Here is a 27,958-nt window from a genome sequence, read left to right as displayed (position 1 = left end):
TAAAAGAAACTATCACATATTTCATTAGCAGGCAAAAACCACGCATTTAACCGGTGCGGCCTCCGATACGCGATAATTCTCGTGAGATATGCCTTGTCAAAAACAGCTATACATATCACGGACATTTGGTCAACGTTGACCAATAGTCAACCCAGGTTAAATCCTCCTCTGGGTTTTCCTCCTGCTCTTCTTGAGCAGCATGGACACGTGGTCACCATCCCTGCATCCACTAGGGGCCCCACTCAACAACCAATCAAGCGCCTCCGTTGCCGCCTCTTTCTCTGCCTGTTTTTTGTTGCCGCAGGGTGGACCCACAAATTGCATCCCGTTGACCTCCACCGTCGATCGGAATTGGTTGTTTTTTACCGACTTCGTGGAGTACACCGGGGGCTCGTGCCCGGCCCTCGTCACCAGCATCTGCAGTTGACTCTTCGGGTTGTCACCCCCTCCACCACTGCCACTGACCATATTCTCATTGACCATTGACTTTGACTTTGAAATTTGCTTTGGTCTTGACTTTGACTCGTGTCGACCAAAGACGAACCGCCCGCCACACGTGTCCTCCGCAACAAGCAAACGGACTGCTGACAGCAGCTTCTCGCAGCTAGCAATGTCCAGCTTCGGGTTCGAAAGCTGGCGATGACGATGACGTCAGCATTGTGCATTATAACTAATATGAAGACGGCAGATCATTCACCTTGTTCTGGACGAGCTCGTCCAGCTCGGCCCTCATCCTCAGGAGCATCTCCGCAAGCTCAGGGCTCATGAAAAACTCCAAGTACCCTCCCAACATCTTCAGGTGCCCATCCTGTCAAAAGTCAAACTTAGAGTCAACTTTCCCATGGATGGGTCAAAGTCAAAGTTCGAAGAAAGAGCGGGGGAGAGTGGAGCATACAAGGCCAGCTCTGGATACGGATCCCCCGAATAGAAGCACTACGGAGTCGGGAACCCCGGTAGAGTCACGAAGGAAGACGGTGTTTACTTTGACTTTCTCGTTGAACACCAGCCACGGGTAAGGGATCTTGGACTCCCGCGCGTTCACTGAGTTCTATCACGGGGTACAATGAAAGAAGCATAATTACACTTCTAATTTTCATCATTTTTAAAAAATGGGTATGAAAACGATTTAATAAAGAAAAAGATGATGAACGTGAGAGGTTTCAGCTCTGAAGTACTCACCAAATAGAGCATGACCTGACCATCTTCCATCGTCTTCAATGATATGGATTTTTCCTTGTTCTGCCATGAAGAAAATAAAGAACATAAAAACAGGGAACTAGAGAAAAGTAGATAAAAGGAAAATAGATAAAATAAATATAAAAAAGAGAAAATTGATAAAAGTAGAAAATATTAGATCAAAAATGGAGAAAATTGATAAAAATAGAAAATATTAGATCAAAAATGGAGAAAATAGATAAAAATATAAAATATTAGATCAAAAATGGAGAAAATAGATAAAAATAGAAAATATTAGCTCAAAAATGGAGAAAACAGATAAAAATAGAAAATATTAGATCAAAAATGGAGAAAATAGATAAAAACAGAAAATATTAGATCAGAAATGGAGAAAATAGATTAAAATAGAAAACATTCGATCAAAAATGGAGAAAATAGATAAAAAATAGAAAATATTAGATCAAAGATGGAGAAAATATATAAAAAATAGAAAATATTAGATCAAAAATGGAGAAAATAGATAAAAAATAGAAAATATTAGATCAAAAATGGAGAAAATAGATTAAATAGAAAAAATGCAAGTGATGAAACTCACGATGACAGAGCAGATTCCGGGGAAGAGACCGGCGCAGAGGACCGCACGAATGAGGTTCTCATCACGGGACCACGAGTTGCAGGTAGAAGTGACGTCATCATACAAGCCAGCATCTTTGAGCAGGGACATGAACTGCTTTCTTAGAGAGTCGATGGCACGAAGAGTCTGGAAGGAGAGGAAATTTCTCCAGCAGTATTCGTATCCCTGTTGATCTCTCTCCGCATTTCTCCATCCGTCGAAGGCTCGTACCAGGGCCAGGTGATCACTGTAGTCTTTGCACGAGAACTGGGCCTTCGCTGATTCAGCAAGCTACATGGACATGGTAGATTTAAGATTAGGGATTTTAAAATTGGTACTGCTAGACTGCAGGGATTAATGTTCCTCTATACATTATTAAGGGGTTTGGGTAAAATTGTATGTCTGTCCATTTAAGGCAAATAGAGATTCTATAATTCTACTCATTGTTTAGTTGTAGAGTAATTGTATAATTACTCATTGTATCTTAAACAGAGCATCATCAAAAAATCGGTACTGCTAGACTGCAGGGGTAAATGTCACCCTCTACATTATTAAGGGGTTTTGGGTAAAATTGTATGTCTGTCAATTTAAGGCAAATAGAGTAATTCTATAATTCTACTCATTGTATAGATGTAGAGTAATTGCATAAATACATCGTCGCAATGCCTGCTATGCTCGAATGGGGAAGAAGACTGCAATCATCTCTTCTTTGAGTGTATTTGCTCGCACGATTTGGGCCAGCCAGGTATTTGATAGGATCCTAAACCCTCCTAGGGGTAGTTTCGTCATTTAGCCCACAGGGGCATTTCAGTCATTGGCAATTATGTATTTCCCTTTAAATAGGGATGCCCCCCTTAGGAGGCGGCGAAGAAAGAAGAAGAAGAATGAAGTAGTGCCTTGTCTTCCCCTCTCCAAGTCCAGGTCTGGCCTCTTCTCTCCCTTCACGATCCCCGTTCCCCGAGATCATCTCTTCCTCACCGCATCTCCAGGCAGCTCATCCCTGGCTGATCCCTACCCCCTCTGCTCGGCCTCCTCTCCTACCCTTCCCGTTTCACCCCTCTACCCCGGGAATCTCCAGCCTCACCTCGTCCTCTTCCCTTCCGATCCGAACCCAGATCAAGGTCCCTATCAGTATTATCAAGGGTGAAGGCGACATCTGAAGTGACTTTCTGGGACTCAGGCCAAAATTGCAGAAGCAGAGGAAATGAAGGTGGCCAAGCATTGGCAGTGTTGTGGGCCATCTGGTCGCATCGAAACAAGGTGTTGTTCAGGGGAAGAATGGCTTCTACAGATGGAGTCATACACGAAGCGGAGGAGGGTTTAAAGGTGACATGGCTGGAGCGGGTGACCAACGAAGAAGGGAGGATTTTAAACCTAGTTCCTGTTACGATCCCCATGGAGATCTAACAAAATCAAGAAACGGGACGAGGGATAGAGAGGAGAATAAGAGAGATGGAAGAGGTAAGAAAAAAGAAGAGAGAGCAATAGGAGAACAAACTCTCAAGAACCTCCAAATCGGGAGTTCTTGCCCTCACGAAAGCCGGATACAGCTACTCGTGCCAAGAAACCACCGAGTAATCATTCATCAAAAGTCCTTCTAATAACCTTACAATGGGGTATTTATAACCCTACGATTTCAAGAATCGGTAATTTCATAAGGACTCTAACAGTTCCCTGTGTGCAGCTCTGATTCTTCCTTCAGCACTCTCTCCTAAACCCCTCTTGTAGTGGCTAGGGTTTTCAAAAATGAGAATAGAACTTCTTACTCATTCCACCTATTACAGCTGGTTTAAATACCAGCAAATAAGAGAAAATGGGCTGGCCCACCATATCAAGTCACTTACTCTTAGATGGACTGGGCCCACTCATATTAAGTCACATGGGTCCACTTATAGAAATGTCACCCATTTACACATTAAAACAGAAATATGAAAAAATAAGAGATGGAAAAGCAACATTGGCTAACAGAGGATTTGAATATGATTGGATTGATGGTGAAGGGACTCTAAGGTCCCAGAGAGGAGGGGTTCACTGATTTATCGGGTGTTCACCCTTTATATATTTCAAAAAAGAATAATAATAATTACTAATTTGATTCATCAACGGATCTTTTAAGGCAGATAAAATAGGAGGAATTTGATACGATGGAAGTCTGGATCTTCCAGGAAAGCTCTGGACCCGTAGAAAACTGCGGCATCAGTGGATTTGGCAACTTGGATACCAGAAGGGGAAGGGAGAGAGAGAGTTGGGTAGGGATAGTAAGGGATATCAAGGCTACAGCCGCTGACTCTGGATGAAGAATCTCCGAGTCAGCCTCCAGCGCCTCAGCAACCTCATTACGAAACTGTCTCTTTCTCTTGAGTGTTTGGAGTCTTATTTATAGTGTTCCCCCACTCCTTTCCCTGCCAAAAAATCCCCTTTCAAAAAGGTCTCAGAGTGTTTTTCACTTCCTTTCCAGGCCATTTCTTGATCTGTCAACTGGGGACTTCTATTTTTGGGCTTTATTGTATTGTCGCTGTTGAACTTTCCTTAACTCATTAAAGGCCTGTTATAATAAACCCACCAATGTATGGCCCATTTTAGTTCCCCTATATAAATGGGTTATTGGTTGTTTTTTTTGGGGCAGTTGCGTGTTGTTGAAGTAATTGGACCTGTTTGTTTCATTGCATCGGATGGCTAGGGTTTTGGTGTGTTAGAGTCCTCATGAGATAACCGATTCTTGAAATTGTAGGGTTATAAATACCCCCTTGTAAGGTCATTAGAGGGACTATTGATGAATGATCCCCCTGCAGTTTCTTGGCACGAGTTGCTGTATCCGGCTTTCGTGAGGGCAAGAACTCCCAATTCGGAGGTTCTTGATAGTTTGTCCACCTATCGCTCTCTCTTCTTCTCTCTTACCTCTTCCACCTCTCCTATTATCCTCTCTCTCCCTCGTCCATTTCTTGATTGTTGTTAAATCTCCATGGGGATCATAACATGGTGGTCCAGATCAGGCATGGTCTCTCTGTAGATTTCGGGAGGTTCGTGTCACAATTGCACTGATTTTCTAGGGTGTATTGCATCTCCCCCGCTACAGGCTCCGCCCATCATCCTGACTCAGTTCTGTCTAATCCGATCTTGAAAGATATATTGATTGAAGGGGTCGTGAATTATTATATTTGGGTGTTTCCCTTTTGTTCGATGAGTGAAGGTACAAGTATAGCATTGCTACCCTGATAGAACCGGCGTCTAGCTTTTGATGACGAATTCATCATTATTGTCCCCCTTCCATGGCTAGGATGACTATGGCAATGATGAGTAGTAATCATGATCCGCAATATGATGACGATGATGATGATAGTCGTCATTCTAGAACAAAAAATGAGGATAATGACAACTCATCTTCGCGCCCATAACCATCATGCTGACACGAAGAGTCACATTAAGAGAAAAAACTATAACACTTGTACTCATAATCCCATTCTGATCATCATTATCATCCTTGATTCGAGCACACGAATGACAAGAAGATAATGACTCATCATCATCATGCTGGATGCCGAGAGAGAGTAGAGAATGACATATAAAGGAAAAAATATATTAAATAAACTTATCAACTTATCGTCATTGTCATCGTGTTGTCATCCTAGAGCAGATGAAATGGTGAGGATCATCACGGCTCATCATCATCCTCATGCGTGATGCCAAGTACGAGTCATAATTGGAGAAATATAAATTTTCAAAAAAAAAATTTGGAGAAATATATAAATAATACTAGTCATCCTTATGAGGATTATTATCACTGGTCATCATTCTCTCGTCATTGTTATCTTGCACAGTGAACCCTGATAGAACTTCTTGATTACTAATATGATAACAACTAAGACACCAAAAGAGATGATTAAATTAACTCAAAATGAATGGAAGTTATCCTTTATAGGAAAAGTAAAATATATTTTAAATGTTTGAGTTTTAGGAAGGGGACAGAGATACTCACGTCTTTCTTGTCGAATGGCATTAAGAAAGGGTCTCTGACACTGAGGCCTGCCACAATGGTCAATACGGGATCTAAGCAGTTGAATATGGCTCCATAAATAAGCATTTTTCCCAGCTTCGGCTCCACAGGAAGCAAAGATAGCAGCCGCCCTGATAGTAAAAGAAAATATGATGCATGCAAATGAAAGCAGGGGTTCTGTTTTTTTTCTGGATTTATTTGCAATTTGTGCTAGGTTTGTACACCTATAAAAGAGTACACAAACCATGCCTTAATTGAGTGAGTTTAATTTGCCTTTCCATTTTATGTGAATTTATCTTTCTAGCCCTCATCAGCATCTTCTCTATCTTCTCCCTATATCTACTCTTCTATTTTTTGTATCAATATTTCCCACAGAAAGTTGAGTAGGAGCTACCGAGTGCTGTTAGCTCTTCTTTTTCATCCAAGGCACCGATAAGTTTCAAGTATTCAACAGCGTTCTGAACCTGAAAAAGGAGGAATCTAACGGTTATCAGTGGGCAAGGATATTTTAAAAAAAATTATACTGATATGAGAGAGTGAGCTGGAGAGAGAAAGAGAAGATATAGAGAGAGAGATGTAGAGAGAGAGAGCATAAGATACACAGGTGAAGACAGAGAGCCAGAGAAAGAGAGAGAGAGCGATGCAGCAGCGATGGCAGAAGGAGGTTAGGAGAAGAGATCAAATGTGTGAGAGAGAGCCGGAGAGAGAGAATGGGAGAGACAGCGTGGGGGAGAGAAAAAGACGATGGCTGTTTTTTTTTAACTGTAAAAAAAAAAAGATGACGGCTGTTGATGTGCCAAAGACATTGTTAGATCATCACGGCCCATTTAGGGCAGATTGGACTGACTTATGGGCCAAAGGCCGTGTACATGTAATAGAATAACCCTAGGGAAATGAATAGAAAACCTAACTAAAATCAATCTAAATAAGGGCCTGTTAAGGGCCCATTAAAGAGCCCACTAAGGGCCCATTAAGGGCCCAATAGTGAGGGGCCTATTAGGGCCATATATTAGGTCCATTAAGGACCTAATATATAGTGGGCCTGATTTACATCAGGCCCAGACTCCAACGGCTAGAAAAACTAGCCGTTGGACATCCAGCTGCAAAAAAAAGCAGCTGGATGTGACAGGTCCCAACAGTCATATTTTTCAAAAATATGACCATTGGAGGAACTGCTTTTCTCTCTCTCTCTCTCCTCAGTGCATATTTGTATAAAAGGGCAAAGGATTAGTAATGGAAACTCCAACCTATTTGTGCCCTATTTTCTGGTGTTCCTCTCTGTCCATCCTCCTCTTCATCTCATCATTTCCTCATCTCATTCAAGATTTACAGACATCTTTGTGGTGAGATGTGACTGAAACTTTTTTACAACAGGGATGTGTCACATGAGATAATACAATGATGACCATTGACAATGATGCTGTCACAATGATTCCATCATTGTCTCATCGTCGTTGTGCCGTCATCATGTCTGGACAAGCACAACCTGTTGTATTATTAATAATTTTGGGTTGATCACCTATTACGGGTGATCTTCCCTCTTTTACTCAAAAAAAAAATCATGTCTGGACAAGCTGAATCCTAACTGACACAGTAAGAACAGGCATTAGGATCTTAGCCACACCGATAGAGATTCTGGCGGCTCTAGAGCTCTGGATAAGAAGTCAGATATGCTTCCAAGGCGTAAGCTTTTGATTTGCAGACATAGAGATTGCAAGGGCGTTCGCAGGAGCTCAGGTGACTGGTACTCTGCAAAAGCATCGTAAACGCATCTTGGATAGAGGTGGAAACATTCTCCAGGCTGAACACGGCCTGCTCTTCCCCTTCTCTGAAAAAAGAATCTTTTAGATTTTAATTTCATTCCAGTAAATTTAGATATATAGTTGTTCTAACCTGTCGAGCAGAGGCTTTGGAGATCCATGAAGGAAGTAAACAGGGCGTGTTATTTAACGCATCATATGATGTTTCTTTAGCCTTCCCACAATCAACAACAAATACCACATCGTTGATTGTGATGCTTGTCTCTGCCATATTCGTTGCAAGGACTATTTTCCTCACTCCTTCTGGTGCTTTGTCAAAAATTAACCTCTGCCAAATAAAAACGAAGTTATAGACATCATTCGAATATTTATGACTGAGAGGATTAATGAAATCTTAATACACAACATGTGTGAACAGGATTCGGAGTCCAAGATGATGATGAATCGTCATTGTTCGCGTTAGATCATGTGGCCCAAAATGTACCATCGGGCCCATATCCTATAAATGGGCCCGAGCATTGTAAAATATGACCGTTGATTCCAACGGTCATACTCTTCAACGGTCGAATATGCAGCCCCTCTAAAAGGGGACATGTAACATCTGTATGGGGGAACCTTGAATGAAAAAATTATTCTTTGCTCCTTATCTTCGATTTTTCCCAAACTGACATGGTATCATAGCAGCGGTTGTAGGCACCAAAGGGCGACAGTTCCTTTTTCTTTTTCGGCAACAAGTTCTTCTTGCAAGATTGGAAACATCGTTTAGCGACGATTTTGGCGTCCTTAGGCGACGTTTTTCCGGTGGCGGCATTTCTCCTTATTTCAGCAACGGTTTCGGCAAATTCGGCGTCCTTCGGCAGATTCGGCGTCCTTGCGACGATTTCGGCGTCCTTCGGCGACGACTCTCAGCAGCATTTCTTCGGCGACGTTTTTTTGGCAAGTTCGGCGACGACTTTTGGCGACGTTTTTCAGCGTCGACTTTCGGCGCCTCTTTCAGCAGCATTTCTTCGGCAACGATTTTTGGCGTCCTTCGGTATTTCTTCAGCTACGATCTCGGCAAGTTTGGCGACGACCTCAGCGCCCTTCGGCAGTGATTTCGGCAGCATCACTCTGCGAGCTCGGCGATTGAGAAGGAAGTGGTGATTTCAGAGACTAATGACTCCGTGAGTGGTTTCAGAAAGACTCCGTCTACTTGTTTCAGATGGGAAAATCCAGGGTGGTTGAGAAGGAATCCGAAATCACCTCCTTAACCTCTGTTAAGACCGGTGAGACACCTACTCAGCCAAGATTGATTTTACCAGATCTTGACATCAAGTATAATGGGATCAATGGACAAAAGTGGATAACTTTGGTCCAAAGGTCCCTCAAAGCTATCTACTTGGGGAATCATCTGACAGAAGACCCTCCTTCAGAAGACGCTCCCAAGCTCGAAAGAGTAATTTGGGAATCTGAGGAAGCCTTTATCACCAACTGGATGATCAAGAATATGGAATCAGACAAGGCAGACAACTATCTACTTATTAACTGCGTACGAGACTTGTGGCAAGAAATTCAGAGATCATGTGCCGAAACTCATAGCGACTACCTGGTCTATGACCTTCGAGAATAAGAAAAAGCGTTGAAACAGGGAAGCCTGTCAATTTCTTCCGATTCTGCGAAATTAAAAGCCATATGGAGGGAGCTGGACCTTCTCTGGCCCACAGGCGACAAGAACTCACCGTCCTATCTCAGAGAAACCAAATTTAGAACTCTCACTTTTTTATGGGGCTGAATTCAGAGTATGAAAATCTTAGAAGTCAACTGCTGCACAGAGAAAGATTTCCCACCTTGGTGGAAGCTATCTCTGAATTACAAGGGGCAGAACGGCGAAAGAAGCTTAATTCCAAAGATGGCGAGACACCTACCCCTGTCTCAATGGCTCACTTGGCTAAGAAAGGAGAACCAAGGAGCAATGTGAATACGACAGCCACGTCCTCTACCAATTCCCAGCACCAGAAGTCCACTCCACAGGAAGGTACCTCTTCAGAACTTACCTGTGGCTATTGCAGGAAACCAGGCCACCTTAAAAGGGATTGCAGAAAGTTAGCCTGGAAGGAAGAACAAATCCGGAAAGGGACGTGGAACCCAGGGCAGCACAAGAAAGCCTATGTGGCTAGTGAAGGAGAGGAACCATCTACTGCCAGGAAGGGGGAGGACGGAGGCGAAATTCAGAAGCTTATTCAGTCGGAAGTGAACAAAATTCTCCAAAAATTTAGCTCCACATCCCTCGTACAGTCAGGTATGAAATTTGCTTTCGCTACGATTATAAATACACCTGCTACAGTTTCTTGGATTTTAGAATCTGGGGCGACAGACCATATGTCACCCCACAAAATGCTATTTAAAAATTACGAATCAGAAACCAGTAATCTCAGAGTTTTTACCGCAAATGGGGGAATATTAGAAGTGGCAGGAAGGGGGTCAATTGAAATTAAAGGAAAATTACTGAAAGGGGTTTTACATGTACCTGAATTAAAAGCGAATTTACTGTCTTTAATTCAGTTAGTAAATGATACTGACTGGCGGTTTATTCTAGACTCAGATTCTTGTTTCCTATGTCTTAAGGAAACCGGACGGAAGATTTCATCTGTTAAGAGGAAGGGAGGGCTTCTTTTGCTAGATGGATTGGAGGAGGATGAAGAGCAGACATCCACTTATACCGTCCAGAGTGAAGAGCGGATCACCCTCCTGCATAGGAGATTAGGACACCCCACCTTCCATGTTCTGAAACATTCTCATCCCCACTTATTTAAAGGGATTGTTTTTGATCATTTAAATTGTGAAAGTTGCCAGTTTGCTAAACACAAACGATCCTCTTTCCCACTTTCAGACCACAGAACGCAATCAGCATTTGAATGTATCCACAGTGATGTATGGGGACCTTGCTCCATACTCCGACTATCCCATCACAAATGGTTCATCCTATTTGTGGACGATTTCTCTAGATATACATGGGTATATCTACTGAAATCCAAGACTGAAATTCCATCTGTTATCATTAAGTTTTGTGAAATGATTCATACACAGTTTGGGAAGAAAGTCAAGATATTTAGATCAGATAATGCAACAGAATTTTTTTGTGGAAAAGTAAATAATTACATGGAAGAAAAAGGAATAATTCACCAGTCCTCATGTGTAAATACCCCTCAGCAGAATGGTCTTGCTGAGAGGAAGATTGGCCATATAATGTCTTCAGCCCGAGCCCTTTTGTTTCAAGGAAATTGCCCCAAGAATTACTGGACTGAGGCAGTTGCAACGGCCACTCACCTTAAAAATAGAACGGCTTCGAAAACACTGAATTATCATGCTCCTATTGATCTATTATCTGCTGAATTTTCACATTTATCTTTAAGGACTAACCTCCCAGCCAAGGTGTTTGGCTGTGTTGTGTATGTTCAAGTGCATCATGCAGGGAAATTGGATCATCGAGCCCTAAAATGTGTGTTTCTGGGATATTCGCCAACCCAGAAAGGTTATAAATGCTATCATCCAAGCTCCAGGAAGATCTTTATCACTGCAGACGTGAAATTTGACGAAATCAGAATGTTCCATGCTCATTCCGAACGGTCAGAAGCGTATCTAGAGTCCACTGAGCCAGGAAGCGACAGTATCCAGCGAAGTCTCTCCTCAGCATCCCAAAACCAAGATACGATCGTAGCTATAAGTACTCCTCCAAGTCCGCCTGAGGAGGAGGAGGAGTCTTACAGACCACGGGATGATTCCAGTGAAGAAACAATGCCAGCAAGTGAAGAAGACTCAGGAAATGATGGGTGGTCCATTGCTATAAGCAAGGGAACTCGTAGCTGTACGAAGACCAAACTCTATCCAGTCAGAAATTACATATCCTACTCCCGGCTCTCTCCAGAGTATAATCGGGTGGTTCAAGCTCTGATGACAGTATCTATTCCGAAGAATGTGACGGAAGCTATGTTATCTGCAGAATGGAAAACGGCTATGGAAGAAGAAATGGCAGCACTAAAGAAGAATGGCACTTGGGAGATGGGCCCACTCCCACCTGGAAAGAAGTTAGTGGGAAGTCGATGGGTGTTCACTGTAAAATATCATTCAGACGGGTCAGTTGCACGACACAAAGCACGGTTGGTGGCACAGGGATACACTCAGTCTTATGGAGTTGACTACAACGAGACCTTTGCCCCGGTTGCCAAGCTAAACACGGTCCGGGTCTTGATCGCACTTGCAGCAATGTTTGATTGGAAACTTTATCAATACGATGTGAAAAATGCCTTCTTACATGGAGAATTGAAAGAGGAAGTTTTTTATGGCACCTCCTCCTGGGTATCGTCTAAGTCACAATTCAGGGGATGTATGTCATCTCCAGAAATCTTTATATGGACTGAAACAATCGCCGAGAGCGTGGTTTGGGAGATTTTCAACAGTTATATTAGCAGTTGGATTCTTTCAAAGTGAGAGCGACCACACTTTGTTTATAAAACATGGCAAGGATGGGAAGATCACAATCCTGATTGTATATGTGGACGACATCATCATCACTGGAGACGACCACATTGAAATCCAGAATCTGGAACAACATCTTTCATCATCTTTTGATCTCAAGGCCCTAGGTCAAATGACATATTTCCTGGGAATCGAAGTGGCCTATTCTCGGTCAGGGATCGTACTCTCTCAGCATAAGTACATTCTTGATCTGTTAAGAGAAACCGGAAAATTGGATTGTCGACCAGCAGCTACACCAGTGGATAACAATGTTAAGTTAAAGGCTGAACAAGACGACAAAGACGCACCGGTAAACAAGATTTCATTTCAACGACTTATTGGCAAGCTACTTTATCTTAACCACACACGGCCAGATATAGCTTTCGCAGTGAACTCTCTAAGTCAGTTCATGAATGATCCTCGGGAATCACATCAAAATGCAGCAGATCGCATTCTAGCATACCTGAAAGGGTCAATTGGACTTGGCCTACTATTTAACAGAGGAAATGAGCCAAGTGTATCACTCTACACGGATTCTGACTACGCAGGATCGTTTGAAGATAGCAGGTCTACCTCTGGGTATTGCAGTTTTATCGGAGGGAACCTCGTCACCTGGCGTAGTAAGAAACAAAAAGAGGTCTCTTTGTCAAGCGCAGAAGCTGAACTCCGAGCACTGAAGAAAGGAGTATGTGAAGGAATGTGGCTTAAAGGTATCTTACAGGATTTGAAGGTGTTCCCTGACAGAGGGATGATGCTGTACTCTGATAGCAAATCCGCAATTGCTATGGTTAAAAACCCAGTTCAACATGAAAGGACGAAACATGCACGGGTGGCGCGACACTATATCAAGCAAAGTATTGATGCGGGATTCATTATACCCCACTACATCCCGTCTTTGGAGCAAATTGCAGACGTTTTCACCAAAGGCATTCCTGGTCCACAGTTCCAAGCCTTAGTGTCCAAGTTGGGCATGATTAATATCTATACCCAACTTGAAGGGGGGTGTTAGATCATGTGGCCCAAAATGTACCATCGGGCCCATATCCTATAAATGGGCCCGAGCATTGTAAAATATGACCGTTGATTCCAACGGTCATACTCTTCAACGGTCGAATATGCAGCCCCTCTAAAAGGGGACATGTAACATCTGTATGGGGGAACCTTGAATGAAAAAATTATTCTTTGCTCCTTATCTTCGATTTTTCCCAAACTGACAGTTCGCATCATGTCAGGGCTACGATGATAATGAGATGATGAGTATAATTATTTTTTTCCCAACAGTGACCATCGTGGCATCCAGCGAGACAATGACAAGTCATCATTGTCCTTGTCATTTGTCCGCACTAAGATGACAATGGGGATGATGAGTATAATTTAGATTTTTTTTCTAATAAGGTTCTCCAATTCAACTCGCTCTGCCTCCTGCATGATATGAGCAACATATCGATTAATGTTTCCCAGTCAGAAAGACTCTGCTAAATTCATAACAAGAAACCCCATTCAATAGTTCCTGAATCCAAGATCTTAAATAGAGAACAAGAACAATGGTGAAAACGGAATAGAAGAGAGGGTATAAAAGCGGAAAGGGATTACTAGAGATCTCTGGTAGAGATCTACCCTCTGGACAGCAGGATCAATCCCGCTACCAGCCACCAGGTTGCCCTCTGCAACCACTTCAGAAAAGTCTGAGCGTCCTGCTCCTTTACGATCTGTTTATTTACAGCTTCTCGCACATACAGTATAAAGACACATGTCATCTATTGATTTGCATTTCATTTCTTTCTTCAGTAGCTCTTGGGGAAGAATTGTTGTGTATCACCTCATAACTATGATAAGTTGTTGTCATCCTTGTCATTTTTCTGCAATAGGATGAATATAACTCATTATCGTCATCCTTGTCCTCATCCTAGCTGCAGCAATGGATTACGGTATAAACCCATTGTTGTCCACCTAGAAATGGAATATCGGATCTCTTCTTTTTTTTTAACAATGGAATACCGGATCTTTTCTCACTGCCAGTGAAATACTCCATCGGGCCAGCAGAATCTGGGTACCTCAGAGCCAGCTTCCGCTAAGCACACTTGATTTCCTGATCCGAGGAGTGGATCAAGCTTTACTCTTATAAAAGGAGGTTAGGCGCAGGAAATCTGCAGGATCTACCATTGTGGGACTCTCTTCTCCATCTCTACCTTTCCCTACTCCAACACCCTGTCTCTGTAAGATCCATCCCCTCTTTCCCATTCTCTCCTTGATTATCATAATCTGTTCTCCCTGTTGTATGCTCTTCCGTCTCAGTCCTGCGATTTTTGAAACTCTTGTCACTTTGGGAAAATTGTTGGGTTCTATAGTGATCATGTATCCTTTCGGTATTGGGCCTACCACAGCTAGTCGATACCTTTCCGAGGGGGCATATCATTTAAACAATTGAATTCATAGTTGAATTGCAAGATTTTCTTGAAAAGTTCCTCTTTGCATTTGATGAGGAAACCAATACGTTCAAGGAACTATAATTATTTTAGCAGAAAAAGGCCAACTACGAGTTAGACCAAACATAATACCTGCTCTGAGCTGGCCATCGATCCATGGCAAGCAAGCAATAAGACCCTGTTAGAATCTCCAAGAAGATGGTGTGCTTGTAGCTGCTCCTTGAGGGCATTAATGTCATCCCACCCAGTCATAAAAACAAGAACTGCACCAGGTCTTTCTTTTTGACAAATATGGGATAGGACGTCTTGAATAAGATTGAAGCCAAGTGTATCTGGATTCCAGCAAGCCAGTGACTCGCGTGTCCTCAGGTTATAACTCCTAAAGTCCGCAGATTCCAATGCATTCTGTACAATAGAAGAAATAAAGAATGTAAGGTTAGTTCACATTCTTTGGGTAATTCATAAATTCAAGAAAAAAAAGAAATTTCTCCACACCTCCACAGAAGAAGCGATTTGGCTCTTCCTTTTCTTCAGAGTCTGTTTCTGCATTTTCCAGGACTTTTCTTGCCCGTAGTCGTCGATCTGGTTGTAGGACGTCAATCTGTATCCTGTCATTTCAAGAAAATCCTCCAGAAATCGAGTTCTAACAGGATAAGTAAAGCCCTACAAATGAAAAAATTAAAGAGAATGAGAGCATCATTCAAGACCTTAATTTCTAGCGAGAAAAAGGCTCTGCTTGGCATAAGTAGAAAATCTCCAAAACAATTGGCTACAGTTTTCCAAAAAAGAACACCTCGTGTTTATGTCCTGCAATCTTAACTAAGTAAATGTAGAGGTAAACAATTAAAAAGTTTTAACTCATTTTGATGCCATGCATGATAGGAAAATAACTCAGCAGGCATAATAAAAAAATTCCGCAGAAACAATCAAAATATATGATTGGTCGCCTAAAAAAGGATAACGTGAAAATGTTCTATTTATGGCCGAAAACATGTATATTTAACGGACAAGTACATGGTAGAGGCGAACTAAGATTACTAAATATGATACTCAAGGCCCTGTACAAAAAATCCCTTTATACAATACTGATCTTTAAGCAAACCAATTATATTGACAGTAAATAAAGTATAAGAGGTCATGATAAAATGACAGATTTCCTAAGAAAATTTCTCTGATGAGATGAGACGATTGATCGGAATTCATAACAATGTACCACTTAGAATTACTGAAGAGAACTCACCGGGATGTGTATAATAGGGGATTTCCCAAAATACGACGCAAAAAGTTCAGCGTTCAGAGTTGCACTCATCAAAATAAGCCTCAACTCTGGTCGGCGAGGAAGGAGGTCTTTCAAGACAATTAACAAGAAATCTGGAAAGGACCAAAAACAAACAATATTTAATCAAAGTAATAATATCTTATCAAATTTAGAAATTGCAATGGTAGGACTCAATCTTTACCTTCATTCATGCCCCGCTCATGAATTTCATCCACAATAACGTGAGTGACACCTTTAAGATTTCTGTCCACCAGTAACCTTCGGAGGAGTATCCCTGTTGTGCAGAAGAGCAGCCTCGTATCTCTTCCTTTAATCCCTTCCAAACGAACTTTGTAACCAACCTAGGAAGATGTAGTAAATTATCAATAAGAAGGTTCAAACATCAAGTGCTTTCATTTGACAAGATTCTTCAGCTCCTGAACGGGATAAACTTACAGATTCACCCAGTTTTTCGCCTCTCTCTGCAGCAACTCTCTCAGACACAGACATGGCTGAAATCCTTCTAGGCTGAGTGCAAATAATACTGCATGATGCGCCACGAACGGAGTCTATTTCAGACTCTAAAATATACTGTGGAAGTTGGGTAGTTTTACCGCAACCAGTTTCACCCGAAATTACTACAACCTGCAGGTTAGAGCAAGTATCACAACATCGCACAGGAAATCACCTAAACCAAATCACCCACCCACTAAAATAGCTGACTAAAATAAAGAAGGAAAAATAAGTTTCTGATGCGAAACCCAGCACCTTTAGGTCTATTTATGTCGTTTCAGGGAACTAGGGGCATCATGGTCTTTTATCAATAGGTTAGCATTCCCCTTCCTCTTTTATCATTTGGTTAGTTTTTCCCGGCATCTTTAGCCTTGTCCCTCTATCTCTATCTCCATCTATTTATATCTCTATCCATATCTATCTCTATCTCTTTATCTATTTCTATCTCTATCTCTCTCTATCTCTATCTATCTCTACCTCTATCTGTTTCTCTATCTCTGTCTCTGTCTCAATCTCTACCTCTATCTACCTCCATCTGTTTCTTTATCTCTGTCTCTGTTTCAATCTCTACCTCTATCTACCTCCATCTGTTTTGCTATTTCTGTCTCTGTCTCAATCTCTACCTCTATCTATCTCTATGTGTTTCTCTATCTCTGTATCTGTTTCAATCTCTACCTCTATCTATCTATATCTGTTTCTCTATCTCTATCTCCCCTTCGGGATTACAAACTTGGGACTCTTAAATAAGATACCAGAATGTATTGGGTATATTACCCAATTCATCAATACACTCACAAAGATACAAAAAAGGTAATAATAAATAAATCACAAAAGGGTAAAATGGGAACATATTAGTAGTCTTTATAGATTAGAAGATGCCAAAGCGGGCGTATTTATCTTTCTATTTAACTCCAACTCTCTTTCTCTCGTTTAATTGAACGCCCATTTTTCTCTTTCCTGCCACCTTATAACCGGTTTTGTTTTTCTTCAAATAAAAAAAAACTGGTTTTTTTAGAAAAACTTCATAACCGTTATAAATAGATATTTTATTGGGTTCATAAGACTCAGTACAAAAATCATCCATTGTATCAAAAGCGTTGCAATATCAAATGAAAGAATGATAGGCGTTTCCCCTTTATCATCTCCTCTTCTCTTCTTCTACAAAAGCTTCCTGTTGGCAAAGAGTTCCAGAGGCAGAAGGTATATCCTCCTTTGACTAACCTCAAAAGTATGTCCACTTTTGCTTGAATTCTCCCCAACATTCACAAATTTGCTATTCCCAGTAATTTCTTGGTTATTGTCCAAGATTGAATCCTATTACTTCCTTGGGGAGCGTAATAGACACCAAAAGGAACGTACCTGATTGTGTGAGATTGCAGACAACAGCGCATCTCTTTCTTTGTAAGATGGAAGGCTTCTGCGAAATGCTTGAATTTTCTGACCCTCAGGTGATTCCTGTGAATTAATAAGCACGAAGAGTATCAGGAGTAAGCATATGTCACGCATGACCAAGTACAATCTCGCTGGTGATATAAAATTTCCCCCAAACATCACATTTCCCGAGCAAAACAACTGTTTTCAATCGCTAATTGATTCAGATTACCAAGATTCAACTATTTGAAGAAAAGCTGTATACAAAGCCTCGAAGAAGCACACTTATTAAGTAAATTACAAACAGAGGAAGAAAACGGGATGGAACTGGGGAGAAGGATACAAAAGAGTCAACCACGATCACAAATTTCCTTAACTACGCAAAGCAAGGGAATTACGATCATTCAACCTGAAATAACTATAAACACCAATTTTTTGCGCTTCAGTCCCATCACAGCATAAGATTAAAAAGATCTTTTTATTGCACACATGAAAATATATTTTCCAGGAACTGTGAGAAGAATATGTCGCATTCCATGGGTGGCCCTGCATTTCATCAAGGATGATCCGTGGTTCGTCAGCAGGTTATCTTTTTTTTTAACATTAGCATGTGTGACTTTTGTGCGCTTCTTCCTTTGCAAAAATGTTGGTGGTGGAGTCCTACCAGCCTTTCTTTTTTTATCCATTTAAATTGGCCCGATTTTGGGTCACTAATATTATTGGGCTTGAATAAAAATTCTACTCAGTAACTGTTAAAAACCCTCCTTCCTCTTTCACTCTTTCTAAAATTACTTCAACGGGAACCCTAGTTTTAAATGACCGTGTTTCTCCCTTCCTCAGTCTCCTTCAATCCATCCACCCATCTCTCTCTCTGTTTACCTCAGATTTGTCGGCTTTTTCATTTTTTCCTTTAATGGTAAAACGTAAAAAGGCGGTCACCAAAAAGCAGATGCTTCAAGAAATGAAAACTATGACTTAGATAAAAAAGTTCCGGGGAAGACAATTGCTGAAAGAACTAATTTTTAGATACACAAATCATATGAACGTTTTAGAGTGTGCCAAGCATGGAAAATCGAAGGTTAAAGGAAAACAGCAGAACACAGTAATAACTATTGAGAATTGATTGAAGTAAGACTCACCAGCCATGCTTGTTGTTGTTCTCGCAGCTGCAAGCTTTTTCTCCTCAGAATTCGCTCCACGGCAGGAGAGGTAGACATGTAAGGGTCTTGTTGGTCAATAATTGAATCCTCAGTCATGAAACTGTCACTACTGCTCGACCTCAACAAGGTACCAGGAGGAATAGTATCACGATTAGAACGCTTATGAGCAAGATACTCCCGAAGCAAAGCATCAACCTCTCTGTGCAAACCAAACGGGATTGAGACCTGAAAGGCAGAGATATCAATATACAAGATTATTTCAAATATAAATGCACACATATCCATATACATGGGCCCGCGCGGGCGCGAATAGGCGCCTCTACCAGAAAAAAAAAATTAAAAAATATATCAATATACAAGATTGAGAGAACAAAAAACGATGAAAGACAACAGTTTTTTGCATAAACCTACAACAAATGAGCTTTAAAAAATTATTACACAACCTGTAACGTAATGTAGCAGTGTGCATGATGTTAAATGTATAGGCCGAAATATAAGCCTAAAACATTAATTGTTTTCTCTCTCTATCGGTTTTAGGTAGATCCACTATCGGGTCCGGGTAGACCCATTACCCGAATCCTTATCGGATTCGGGTAAGTTCTAACGGCTAATTTCATAGCCGTTATAACACTAGCCGTTATTAACGGCTAGTTAATTCCCCCCTATAAAAGGGAGGGAAAACTCAATGTGTATGCATGTTTTTGGAGAAATAAAAAGTTTAGTTTTCTTCTTCTGTCTCTCTCGCCTTCCTACTCCTTCACTGATCAAGAAGCCAAGTCGACATGGTATCAAAGCGGGCTTGCTGATTGCCTGTGTTTTTGGGAAACTGGAGCTCCAAGATCGGTGTTAAAGAAGAAGTTCATCCCACGGGAGGATCTTCCTCTAGTTGGTAGGAGCTAAATTCGTGCGATCTCTGGAGTTTATTTTTCTCTGCTACAAAGTCATCCCACGGGAGGACTGTGTCTTCTGCTCTAAAGCTCCAAAGTTTTCGTCTGCAAGAAGTCCTGGTGTTTCTGGCTATATGGCAGGCGAAGCTGGAAAAATCTCTGCTCAGATGGCATCATCAGAACATCAGATTCCACTTGCTGAAAGATGGATCACTCAATTTCCAGTTATTGCCAAATGCAACATATTCAATGGCAATAATCTATTATTATGGGAGAGGAACATCCAGGCCGTCCTAAAGCCTAGGAAGCTCACTCATCATCTCTTTGAAAGTCCTCCAGATGAAGATCACCCAAGTTTTCTAAGATGGGTAACTGAAGAAGAGTTTGTCTTCGCCTGGATGCTAGATTCTATAGCATCTGAACAGCTTACCAGTCTCTCTTCCTATGATACAGCTAAGGAATTATGGGAAGCAATTCACCGAAATCACTCCAAGAGGGGAGACAAGGCGAAAATACTGGATCTCATTGTACAAGCATATACTCTCAAGCAAGAAGATATGGATGTCCTAACTTATTCAAACAAGTTAAGGGCAATCCATAATGAGTTGGACCACTGCCGACCACCTTCTATTGATCCAATCGCCAGAGCTCATCAGGCTACTGATCGATTGTGTCAACTCTTACAAGGACTCAGACCTGACTTCGAGCTCATAAGGAGTCAACTATACAACAGGGAGGAAGAGCCTACGTTCGACCAGGCAGTTTCCAAAGCCATGCAAGAAGAGAGTCGCTTAAAGGCAAACCATGGTGTCATCGAGAACACTGCATATGCTACTAAAGGCCAACATACTCCTGGCCAAACTGGGACTGAAAAGGTCAACCGAGAAGATCTGGTCTGCACCTACTGCAAGAAAAGGGGCCACATTAAAGATAAATGTTGGAAGCTTCATGGAAAGCCTCCACACATTGCCAGAGCCCACTTAGCACAGCAAGGAGCAGCAAATTCAGACAACCTCCCTTCAGCCCAGGACCTCCACAAGATGATCCAAGAATTCCAAGCTATGAAGTCAATCATCTCAGGAGGTGCAGTCATTGGATCCACATCCATGGCTAATACTGGTAAAGGGGAAATACTTACTCATATTACATTGTTTACTAGGAATCCAGAAAAAGCCTGGATCCTAGATTCATGAGCAACAGACCATATGTCATCAAGAAGAGAAATCTTCACGACATATGAAAAAATTGCTCCTCGAAAACACGTTCAAACTGCTGATGGTACCCTACTTCAAGTAGAAGGCATTGGTAGTGTGAACATCCAACCCATTGGTGAGATAACCGATGTGTTACATGTCCCAAAATTGTTTGTAAGCCTAGTCTCAGTGCAAAAGCTTGCAAAGATAAGGGAATATAATATACTGTTTGATAATTTGGATGCCTATTTATGTCATAAGGATCAAGGGTGGAAGATTGGACTAGCTAAAGTTCAAAACGGCCTCTACTATCTACCCTGGACATTACCTAGCACCCTGATGAAAGACAACCCCAAGGTGGCAACAGTAGCACCCCGAGACTCTATCATGGAGATTCATCAAAGGATGGGTCATCCCTCCTTCCATCTTCTAAAATGCATGTACCCACACTTATGTGAACATATTTCAGTGGAACATATCATTTGTGAATCTTGTCAATTAGGGAAATTCAAGAGAGTTCCCTATCCACCGAGTGACACCAGAATGACCAAACCATTTCAAAACATCCACTGTGATGTATGGGGACCATCCCCTCAAATAGATATACTGGGACATCGTTATTTTCTTGTATGTACTGATGACTACAGTCAATATAGTTGGGTATTCTTACTCAAAAATAAGACTGAAGTTACTCAGAACCTAAAAGGACTGTGTAACCTTATCCGTAGACAGTTTGGTGATCCAGTTCAAGGAGTCAGGACTGACAATGCCAAGGATTTCCTTAATGACGAGCTTAGGGAATTTTTCAGATCCGAAGGGATAAGACATGAAACTTCGTGTGCTTATACCCCACAGCAAAATGGTCTTGCCGAAAGGAAAATAGGGGATATCGTAGATAAGGGGAGAACTCTCCTTATTCATGGAAATATTCCTGCAAACCTATGGGGTTTTGCAGTAATGACATCCACTCACCTCATAAATAGACTGCCCTCAAAAACCCTAGCATTCAAAAGCCCTCTAGAGTTAATGGAAAGCCACTATCCAACAGTAAAATTGAAAACTGGTTTACCCGTAAAAATCTTTGGATGTGTTGGATATGTATACAACCATACATACAAACACAACAAGTGGTATACAAAAGGACTTAAGTGCGTCTTCGTTGGATATTCTGTTACCCAGAAAGGATACAAGATGTATCATCCCATTACTAGGAAATATATGGTCACCAAAGATGTACTATTTGATGAAAAACTACTTTACTACAAGCCCAGGGGTACTGAGAGTCATAAAGACACACATCACCTACTTATGAGTGAAGATGATAGTCTCTCCCTGGAAAATAATGGAATCCAACCTGATCAGGCGACTTCCCCTACTCCTGCAATGGAGTTACCTACTTTCATAACTGAGAATGAGGAAGAACCACCCTGCGATGATCCAGGCATTTCCAGGAGAACACATGACTTATCTGAACCCCATTTTGTATCTCCATACCCAAAATATTATAAGAGGAAGAGAAAGGAAAATCACAAAGGGATCTCGGATTTGGGTGAAGGGGGAGAAATTTCGACTCAAGGGGGAGAAATGACTTGTGTAGAAAATCTTGGAGAGAATGATTGGCCAATCGCAGTAAGAAAAGGAACTAGGAACTGTGTGAAACCAATTCCTTATTCAATACTAAATTACCTAAATTATCAAAAGGTATCACCTAGTTACAAGGTTTTTCTCACCAAAATCCAAGATATACCTATTCCAAAATCTCCACAGGAAGCTATGAAGAATGTCAGATGGAAAGAAGCAATGGACGAAGAAATGAATGCACTAATACAGAACAATACATGGGAACTTGTGGACCGACCCAGGGATAAAAGAACGGTAGGGTGTAAATGGGTCTTTACACTCAAATGCAGGTCAGATGGCAGTCTTGAAAGATATAAGGCTAGACTTGTAGCTAGGGGGTATACTCAAACCTATGGAATCGACTATCAGGAGACATTTGCTCCTGTAGCAAAAATGAACACCATCAGAATCTTAATATCACTAGCAGTCAATCTAGACTGGCCTCTAAATCAGTATGATATAAAAAATGCTTTCCTTCATGGCGACCTAAAGGAAGAAATCTACATGGATGTTCCACCAGGCTATGAAGGGAAAACAAGTCAAGGCAAGGTATGTAGACTAAGAAAGGCCCTGTATGGATTAAAGCAATCGCCTAGAGCATGGTTTGGAAGATTTACCCAAACCATGAAGAATCTTGGATATAAGCAATGTAATGGGGAACACACCATGTTCCTTAAGGAAACATCTCACAGAATGATAACAATCTTGATAGTATATGTGGATGATATCATAATTACAGGGAACAACCTAGAAGAAATGAAAATTCTCGAACAGCACCTGGATGAGAACTTCCAAGTTAAAAGTATTTCTTAGGAATAGAGTTTGCACGCTCAAGCAAAGGAATTCTGATGACACAGCAAAAATACATTCTAGAACTATTAGAAGAAACAAAGCATATCAATTGCCACATAAATGAAACACCAATTGAAGTCAATCATAAATTAACTATCAATGGGGATGAACCTAGAGTAGATGTTAACTCATATCAAAGTATTGTTGGAAAACTCTTATATCTGTCACATACCAGACCAGATATTTGTTATGCAGTAAATGTCTTAAGTCAATTTATGCACTCACCCAGAAACTCTCATTTTCAAGCTGTAAATAGAATTCTCAGGTACCTAAAGGGAACTCCAGGACTGGGCATCGCCTACCGGAAAACAGGTAAAATTGACCTTACTTTATACACTGATTCTGACTATGCGGGGTCTCGTCTTGATTACAGGTCAACTACTGGGTATTGTACAATACTTGGAGGAAACCTGGTGACTTGGAGAAGCAAGAAGCAAAGTGTTGTATCCAAGTCAAGTACGGAAGCTGAATTTCGTGCTATGTCAAAAGGGATTGACGAAGTCATGTGGATTAAACATATGCTGGACGATCTAAAGGTCAACTATATAAGCCCAATTGTCATCCGCTGCGACAACAAATCTGCAATTAGTATAGCACATGACCCAGTTGATCACGACAAGATGAAGCATGTCAACATCGACCGTTTCTATATTCAAGATCACTTGGAACGAGGGATACTAAAGACAGAGCATGTCAAGTCTGAAGAGCAATGCGCAGACATCTTTACAAAGGGTCTGCCTACCAAGAGTCTTCAACATTTGATATCCAAGCTTGGAATGGCAAATATCCATTCCTACACTTGAGGGGGAGTGTTAAATGTAAAGGCGGATTTATAAGCCCAAGAATGTTTATTTTTATTTTTCTTATCAGATCCAGGCAGATCCAGTAGCGGGTCCGGGTAGACCCATTACCCGAATCCTTATCGGATTCGGGTAAGTTATAACGGCTAATTTTATAGCCGTTATAACACTAGCCGTTATTAACGGCTAGTTAATTCTCCTATAAAAGGAGAGGTACCTAGGCATGTTGTGAGTAACCTTTTATGGTGAAATAGATTGATTTTCTTCCTTGTCTCTTCTCCCTTCTCTCTGACTATTATCTCTACATCCCCACTGAGCAAAGAGTCAAGTCGACAGATAACAATCTTGATAGTATATGTGGACGATATCATAATCACAGGAAATAATCTAGAAGAAATGAAAAATCTTGAACTTCACTTGGAGGAGAATTTTCAAGTTAAACAATTAGGGCCCCTAAAGTATTTCCTAGGAATAGCATTTGCACGCTCAAGTGAAGGAATTTTAATGACACAGCAAAAATACATTCTAGAACTCCTAGAAGAAACAAAGCATGTCAATTGTCATACAAATGTAACACCGATTGAGGTTAATCATAAACTAACTATCAATGAGGATGAACCTAGAGTAGATGTTAATTCATATCAAAGTATTGTTGGAAAACTCTTATATCTGTCACATACCAGACCAGATATCTGTTATGCAGTCAATGTTTTAAGTCAATTTATGCACTTACCCAAAAACTCTCATTTTCAAGCTATTAATAGAATTCTCAGGTATCTAAAGAGTACTCCAGGACTGGGCATCGCATACCGGAAAACAGGTAAACTTGATCTCACTTTATACACTGATTCTGACTATGCGGGATCTCGTCTTGATTACAGGTCAACTACTGGGTATTGTACAATACTTGGAGGAAACCTAGTGACTTGGAGAAGCAAGAAGCAAAGTGTAGTATCAAAATCAAGTACAGAAGCTGAATTCCGTGCTATGTCCAAAGGAATTGACGAAGTTATGTGGATTAAACATGTACTAGATGATCTGAAGATTAACTATATAAGCCCAATTATCATCCGCTGAGACAACAAATCTGCCATCAGCATTGCACATGATCCAGTCGATCACGACAAGATGAAACATGTCAACATCGTCCGTTTCTATATTCAAGATCATTTGGAACGAGGGATAATTAAGACAGAGCATGTCAAGTTTGAAGAACAATGCGCAGACATCTTCACCAAGGGTCTACCTACCAAGAGTCTTCAGCACTTAATATCCAAGCTTGGAATGGCAAATATCCATTCCTACACTTGAGGGGGAGTGTTAAATGTATAGGCCGAAATATAAGCCTAAAACATTAATTGTTTTCTCTCTCTATTGGTTTTAGGTAGATCCACTATCGGGTCCGGGTAGACCCATTACCCGAATCCTTATCGGATTCGGGTAAGTTATAACGGCTAATTTCATAGCCGTTATAACACTAGCCGTTATTAACGGCTAGTTAATTCCCCCCTATAAAAGGGAGGGAAAACTCAATGTGTATGCATGTTTTTGGAGAAATAAAAAGTTTCGTTTTCTTCTTCTGTCTCTCTCGCCTTCCTACTCCTTCACTGATCAAGAAGCCAAGTCGACACATGAGATGAGACGCATTCAAAAGATTTTGAGAACTTTCAATGGGTAGGATCAGCAGAGTCATTGAATGCCTTATGCATGCAGAAAGTGCCTATAGCTATCAAATAAGCATTTCTAGCCCGATGATCATACAGTTGGTAAAGAAACAGAAAATAGTTTGACATCACAAGATCTCAACGGATAGATACATATTAGATTTAAAAGAGGGGTGCAAAAGGAGGACGTCCCAGGAGGTCAACATTAGATTAAATAATCATTAAGAAAATGATACGCATTAGATTAGCAAGGTCTTTGAGAGCTGAATCAAAAGGACAATAAAGTTTCACAATCAGTTTTAGAAAATTACAACTACCCGTCAACATTCAAAACTACAGCATATTCCATAAGCTAACATATATCAGTGAGCATGAGATGATCGGCTTTCACAAGATATCGAGACCTTTTAACGGCTATGATCAGTGAAGTCCAACAGTCAGTCTCTAAAGCTAGGAACTGTGCATTAAAAACTCGGTGATTACACATCAACAAAGGAAAAATAAAATAATTCACATCACAAAATCTCAGACCATGAAATACATCTGAGATTAGATGAGTCTTTGTAAGTCGAGTCAAAGAGACAGATAAAGTTTCACAATCAGCTACCTCTCGTTGAGGCCGTTTATCATCAAGGTCAGATCTATAGTTCGGCAATGGAACCTTGCTGAAGACAACGACTCTTACATATTGACGGCTGCAATAATTTCCGTAATTAATTCATTGCATCTGATAAAAGTGAAAGCAATGAATTCATCAACACACAGAAGTTTCATACCTATATAAACCCATCCTAGAGGCCAATGCAGCTAGCTGCTCATAATCACGTCTATCTTTTTTTTCTCTTGATACTACTTCTTGCTCGTCTGTGCTTCGAAGAAGTAAGCTTAACTTCCACTTCCATTCTTCAACGTTTTCAAGAGTAGAAGCCTGAAAGTTATCGACAGATACTCAGAGAGAGGTTTTCCACATAAGATGAATAGGCATCACTTTGAAGTTCATAAATTCAAAACAAAAAAAAAAACGATGCCTATTGACTACAAGATGTGCGTACGATCCTCCATGATTAATCAACGGAATATTTTTCATTCTGCGAAAGAAAAACCAGTTTTGAGAGCAAAAAAAAAAAAAAAAAAAACCAAGCAATGCAATAAATACAAGAAAAAATCACTGCGATAAATGAAACGAATCGAATGCAAGTACAGAGCGGAGACCATTCTATTATCCAAAAAGTTCTTTCTCAAACATGATTTCTCAGACTGCGGTTAGACAACTAAAAAAGAGTTGACCCGATCATAAAACCAAAAACTTTCAAGCCTAACTTCTAGCATCTGCATTCCGTCAGTTCAAATATCTTTAAGGCTGCGGCAACGTCGTTAAGAATAAGGCAAAGCAACAACCTTGTTGGAGGAATTCGATGAAATGTCCACGTCCCTATCAGAGCCTTCTTCGGAATAATCATCATACGCAAACCTAGCATAACTCGATGAAGGCTGATTGAAATACCCATATCCGCCGTTGCCACCGGGAGGCAGCGCCGCGCCCTGATTCCCTCGCCAATCAAAATCAAGCGGCTGAGACGCCGGATTAGACGTAAATACGGTGCCATTGGCAGCGACAATCACTGATCGGAGTCGCGGAACAGCTTGAGCAGCGAACACCGCGGGACCGATTCCAGATTGCGCAGAGCTCAATTGCTCTCCCATAGCACGGCCAATTCGCCTGAAACGAAGAACTGGAAGAACGCTGAGTCTGGTGGAATCTCTCCAGGACGGGGCAAGATGCATTCTACAGCGATCGCCGATCAAGAAACACCCGCGCAGCAGAGCCGTACAGGGCATGTTCCACGAGAAGAGCCGTTCTCTACACCTTCATCTAGGGCACAGATCGCAGCAGACGCGAAGAACGAAGAAGCTCGAGGGCGGCGGAGGAACAGCAGTAGAGCACAGAGCTCTCTCGTTCGATGGTGGACGAGGAAGGAGAGGAGTGAATTGAGAAAATGGAGCGGGAATGCCCTCTTATAACTGAGTGAAAGGGAACGGCAGCCGTCATCCGTCACGTCACGTCACGGTGACACCCACATGACGGATGACGTGATGGTGACGGAGACGGATGACGGACTGGGTGTGACGGTGCCGGATGACGGATGACGAACTGGGCGTGATGGTGACGGGATGGG

At 41.3% G+C, this 27,958-nt stretch overlaps 1 protein-coding gene across 1 annotated transcript; it reads right to left on the bottom strand.

The window, feature by feature from the left end:
- Positions 1–27,779, bottom strand: LOC144702984 (DExH-box ATP-dependent RNA helicase DExH3-like). The gene is made up of 19 exons (XM_078575033.1): positions 27,180–27,779; positions 26,558–26,709; positions 26,389–26,476; positions 18,745–18,990; positions 17,594–17,689; positions 16,178–16,366; positions 15,924–16,083; positions 15,704–15,834; positions 14,959–15,126; positions 14,596–14,868; positions 7,677–7,871; positions 7,408–7,611; positions 6,178–6,247; positions 5,766–5,914; positions 1,772–2,080; positions 1,180–1,239; positions 896–1,048; positions 698–808; positions 1–633 (listed from the first exon to the last, which is right to left on the bottom strand). Exons 1-19 carry the CDS (start codon positions 27,618–27,620, stop codon positions 157–159), a joined length of 3,672 nt encoding a protein of 1,223 aa, XP_078431159.1. The 5' UTR covers positions 27,621–27,779; the 3' UTR covers positions 1–156.
- Between the last annotated feature and the right edge of the window lie 179 nt (positions 27,780–27,958).

This window comes from Wolffia australiana, chromosome 5 (genome assembly GCF_029677425.1).
Source record: "Wolffia australiana isolate 7733 chromosome 5, ASM2967742v1".
NCBI lineage: Eukaryota > Viridiplantae > Streptophyta > Magnoliopsida > Alismatales > Araceae > Wolffia > Wolffia australiana.
The sequence above is the reverse complement of the archived record's forward strand: the minus strand, read 5'-3'. Positions and strand labels throughout refer to the sequence as shown.

What these genes read in the sequence shown, in the direction of transcription:
- LOC144702984 (XM_078575033.1), bottom strand. Translation starts at nt 27,620, where the DNA reads ATGCCCTGTACGGCTCTGCTGCGCGGGTGTTTCTTGATCGGCGATCGC. An exon ending in CCAAAGCCTCTGCTCGACAG is followed by an intron (nt 7,612 to 7,676) that starts GTTAGAACAACT and finishes TTCTTTTTTCAG; the next exon opens with AGAAGGGGAAGAGCAGGCCG. An exon ending in GTCAGGTCATGCTCTATTTG is followed by an intron (nt 1,049 to 1,179) that starts GTGAGTACTTCA and finishes ACCCCGTGATAG; the next exon opens with AACTCAGTGAACGCGCGGGA.